The sequence below is a fragment of the Pectinophora gossypiella genome, chromosome 11 (genome assembly GCF_024362695.1).
Source record: "Pectinophora gossypiella chromosome 11, ilPecGoss1.1, whole genome shotgun sequence".
Taxonomy (NCBI): Eukaryota; Metazoa; Arthropoda; class Insecta; order Lepidoptera; family Gelechiidae; genus Pectinophora; species Pectinophora gossypiella.
In genome coordinates, this window is record NC_065414.1 from 15,362,957 (window position 1) to 15,367,635 (window position 4,679).

General features: G+C 59.6%; 1 protein-coding gene across 1 annotated transcript; it reads right to left on the reverse strand.

Annotated features, from left to right (window-relative positions):
- Window positions 1-1,600: 1,600 nt before the first annotated feature.
- LOC126370916 (uncharacterized) lies at window positions 1,601-4,054 on the reverse strand. Its single transcript, XM_050016036.1, has one exon. The coding sequence runs from the start codon at window positions 4,052-4,054 to the stop codon at window positions 1,601-1,603; it is 2,454 nt and encodes an 817-aa protein (XP_049871993.1).
- Between the last annotated feature and the right edge of the window lie 625 nt (window positions 4,055-4,679).

Sequence of the window (4,679 nt, forward strand, 5' to 3'; positions counted from 1 at the left end):
AGGTCGGGGCCAACCCGCGTGAGATGCCCGATGATGCGTTCGGCAATGATGCGCTCGAAAAGCTTGCCCACCTCGTCCAGCAGAACGATGGGACGGTACGCAGATGGAGAGTCTGCTGGACGTCCCTCCTTCTTTAGGAGGACAAGCTTGCCGGTTTTCCATGCCAGGGGGAATCTGGCTTGTTCGAAGCAGGCAGAGAACAACCTAAGCAACCTCGGCTCTAAGGCGCTAGCGGCTAACGCCCACGCGCGACCCGGTATACCGTCTGGCCCAGGTGCCGTGTTTTTGGCTTTGAGCCGCAATAAAGCGGCGCCCAGTTCACCAGCTGTCACCTCGGTCACCTCAGTCTCCTCGCTGTCTCCCTGCCATGGAGGTACCATGGGCGGGGGTGTGAAGCCCTCCCGCATGGGGAACAACGCCTCCACTACGTTCTGTAGCAGGGTAGGCTCGAGACTCTGAGTTAAGGGCGGAGCCCATGGTCTGAGCTTGGCACGTACCATTTTGTACGGCCGCCCCCATGGGTCGCAGTTCAGAGTCTCCAGCATCTCCTGCCGAGACGCCTCCTTTGCTCGACCGATTGCGGTCTGCAGGGTCTTCACGCAGACTCTGTAGATGTTATAGAGTCTGCCCTCCTCATCGCAGTCACGAAGCCTGCGTCTCCTTTGCCGGGAGTACTGGCGTCTAGCTGCAACACAGGATTCGCGCAGCTGCGCGATCTCCAGAGACCACCAGTAAACCCTCCGTTTGGGAGAGACGGGCTTGGCCCGAGGCATCGCCGCGTCGCAGATTTGCGACATTGCCTCGTTTAGCTGAGCAGCCTCGTCCTCTATCACCACGGGGCCATCGAGATTTGAGACCCAGGCCTGGACTATGGCCGCCTCCGTCAGCAGGTCCTTGTCGAGGTTCTTCAGCACCCAACGGGGACTGTCTCTTTGTAGGGGTCGGCTTGGGCCGTTCGGGGCAGCTGCGGACGTGGAGACGTCGAACCGGATATACCTGTGATCCGACAACGTCTCCACGCCCTCCAGCACTTCCCAGCCCTGGACACGGCGCGCCAGGGCAGCGTTTGCGAACGTGACGTCCACGATGGAGCTGCCCTGTTGCCGCACGCACGTGGCTACCGATCCCCGGTTGAGCAACTCCAGACCGATCGAGATTGCCCACTCCTCCAAAACGCGGCCGCGTGCATCTGTCCCTGGACATCCCCACGCCAAAGATTTGGCGTTGAGATCCCCAGCGACAAGCACGAGATCCGGGCGGCTTCTGTCGATCAGAGCACCGACCTCGTCCAAGAAGGTCTCGAACTCGGCCAGAGTCCGATTCGGCGAGAAGTACGTCCCGATGATCATCACGCCGTCTACAAACGCCGAGACAAAACCCCGGCCTCTAAACATACGCTCAAAGGACGAGGAGCCGGCCGACGTCTGCGTGACAATGGCGACGAGGCTATCCAGGTCGCCTAACCAGTTATCCCTGGGTGGGATGTAGTAAGGCTCGCTGATCACCGCCAGTCCGATCAGCCACTCTGCCATCGATTGCGAAAGCAGGTCTTGGGCTCTGGAGCCGTGGCCGATGTTCGCCTGGAGGAACCGAGTAGCCATTAATCAACAGCCATGGTCGGTTCCACCTCGGCCCGAGCTTCAGCGTTCGCTGACGGGCGGACAGGCAGCGAGGAGGCCCTGGAGCCTACACCAGCCTTCCTTCCTCTGTTCCTGCGCTTGGATGGGGCAACACAGGAACCCATCCGATGGTGCGCAGGTTTACCAGCAGCCTCGCATATGGCGCAGTGAGGCGCAGCTGTGCACTTTTGGCCGATGTGACCGGCCTGGCCGCAGCGATAACAGAGATTGCTGCGGTCCACCTCAACGTCGCACGTCGCTCTTACGTGCCCCGTCTCGAGACAGCGGTAGCACCGCATCGGCCGGGTCTCTAGCAGCTTCACTTGAGCCGCCACCCAGCCGACCAGTAACCGTCCACCCTCCGACACCTTCTTTGCAGCAGCCACTGGGCACCGCAGCCAAACCGAGCCAAGACCGGTTTTGTCACGGCGAATTTCACCGGGCTTCACCTGGTCTGCGGCACATTGGCCAGCTCGAGCCACCGCTGCCACCAAGTCCTCAGCGGTGACTGAGTCATCCAGGCCCGAGATCCGCATCTCTGCAGATCTGATGGGCCGATTGACTCGGACGACGTCCTCATCCAGAACCTCTCTCAGCTTTTGAGCGAGAGAGTCAGCCTTCTCGTTGCTGGTGCTTCCCGTCACCTCCAGGATGCGGGCACCCGTCACGGCTCGTCGGAACCGGACAGCACCTATGCCAAGCTCATCCAGCTTTATTCGAGCTCTGGCCTGGGCCAGTACTCCGGCATAGGAGGCACCGTTTTCCTCTGCGCCAGGCTGCAGAGTTAAAACAACTGCCGCCGTACGGGGAGGATGCAGCTTCACCGGGCCACTCTTTTTCTGAGTGGTGGTAGCCTGCTTCTTCGTGCCCTTTTTGGCGACGACATTCCACGGCTCCTCCATTGTGGAGGGTGCGGATGGAAGCGGTCGTGGCACACGAGGCGCAGCAGCTTGTTGGACAGCGCCGGCCTTTCCCTTCTTCTTCTTTTTCTTCTTCGTCTTCTTCTTTTTCTTTCCCTTCTTGGCCTCAGCGGGGGCCGGGTGAACTGTCGTAGCTCCACCTGACTTCGCAATAGGCTCCGTCTGAGCCGGGGTTGGCTTGACGGCAGGAGAGGCTTGCGAACGCTTTTTGTCGGCTGACAATGGCGGACGCAGTCTCCTTTCCGGGAGAAGTCTTCCCTCTAAGGCCTCTAGGCGCGCGTTAACCATCGTCCCTACCTGGACCATGATGGTTCGCGCTAGGTCTTCCTCGTCATTGGGGGCCGAAGTGGCCTTCTGAGGCCGCCTCTGGCCGCGAGAAGTCTGCTTTACAGCAGACGACTCATTAGTCACGTCCGGGGGTGGCGCAGGGGCGCCCTGTAGCTTCCGCAGAAGCTCCATCTCCACTCTGACGTTAATGAGCTCGTTCTGGAGGCTGGCCATTTGGGCCTGCAAGCGGGCATTGTCCGCTTGAATGCGGGCATTGTCCGCCTGCAGTTGCCTCGTAACGTCAGTGGAAGTCCGCTCGACTATCACCTCGAAGGCAGCTTGTATGGACGCCTTGGCGTCCTTTAGCGCCTTCACTAAAGTGCCCTTCAGGTTGCCGGATTTAGTGGCTACCTTCTCAACCACCTCTAGGGCATCCAGCACCTGTTGGTTCAGGTCCTTGGTTGGGGCCTCGCATGTTGAGGGGGATTCCGAAGGGCGCGCCACCCTAGTCCGTGAGACTTGGTTGGCATACCCCGCGATTTCCTCCGCAGCTTGAGTTTTTAGGAACTCGTTCCTCACGGCGGTGACATATGCCTGTGCCTTGGATAGGCCTGCGTACTTCCCGGTGTTGGATCGGCGGGCTCTGCCTTTAGTGGCAGTCTCCTCTCCGTCACTGCCCGAGGGCGACGCCGATGTTGACGATGTCGTTGTCAGGCGACGCCTCTTTGGGCCCTCCTCTGCCCAGAAGCGGCTCCTGATCTCCGGGGACCCCGACCTGGATGGCACTGCCACCAGGTTAGTATCCGTCCCATCAGAGGGTGCGGCTTTCTCGGCATCGACATCCATGTCGACTTTCTCTTCGTCCGGTATTGAGATGCGCTCCAGGACCACCACCGCTTCGGGAAGCGGTGATGGTGCTGGTGCGCTTACGTCCAATCCAGTTTCTGCAAAAGCCGGGTAGAACGTAGTTCTACGGCTTCGCAGTTCCCTCACGTCTGAGCTTAATCTGTTTCCGTTTTCGCAGCCTTGGTCGTGTTCACGGAGGCCAGCATCTTGCTGGCCTACGAAGCAGTCTTTGCCCCCCGCCGTATACGTATGGGGCTTGCCCTCCGAAGAGGGGCGGGGTCGCTCGCTTGGAGTGCCCGCCGGCGGACTTGAATTTCGGATCTGCTTTTCCATTTTGTTGTTTGTCTTTTCTGACCGGGGTGACCTCCCCGGGGCGCCCTTGCTGCCAGAACCTCTGACCATTCAGCCCATCGGCAGGCGCCAGACCTTAAGCTTGGGTGATTATTTTATAGAGGTTGTCTTCCTCGCGGCCCCCTCCGCTCAGTGCGGAGGCGGCCCCCGTTCCAGACAGCATTGCGTCTGGGTTACGGGTCGGGCCGGCGGTGGCCGAAGCCATTGCCCGGCATTGCTGCCGGACCCGCCGCCCCTGACAACGCCGGGCCGGAGCCCCAGGTCGCATCTTCAGTACCCTCTGCGGTCGCAGAGGGATACGAAGAGCAACCACCCTCCCCTGCTGATTTTGGTCCGCGCCGGCCGAAGCCGGTACCCCCCCATATCTGGGGGGGCGTTCCCCTATCCGCCACCTGGGGACGCGCCCGATGGGAGATCAGCAACTCCACACGGGAACCTAACCTAACCTAACCTAACCTAACCTAACCTAACCTAACCTAACCTAACCTAACCTAACCTAACCTAACCTAACCTAACCTAACCTAACCTAACCTAACCTAACCTAACCTAACCTAACCTAACCTAACCTAACCTAACCTAACCTAACCTAACCTAACCTAACCTAACCTAACCTAACCTAACCTAACCTAACCTAACCTAACCTAACCTAACCTAACCTAACCTAACCTAACCTAAC

What these genes read in the sequence shown, in the direction of transcription:
- LOC126370916 (XM_050016036.1), bottom strand. Translation starts at nt 4,054, where the DNA reads ATGGTCAGAGGTTCTGGCAGCAAGGGCGCCCCGGGGAGGTCACCCCGG.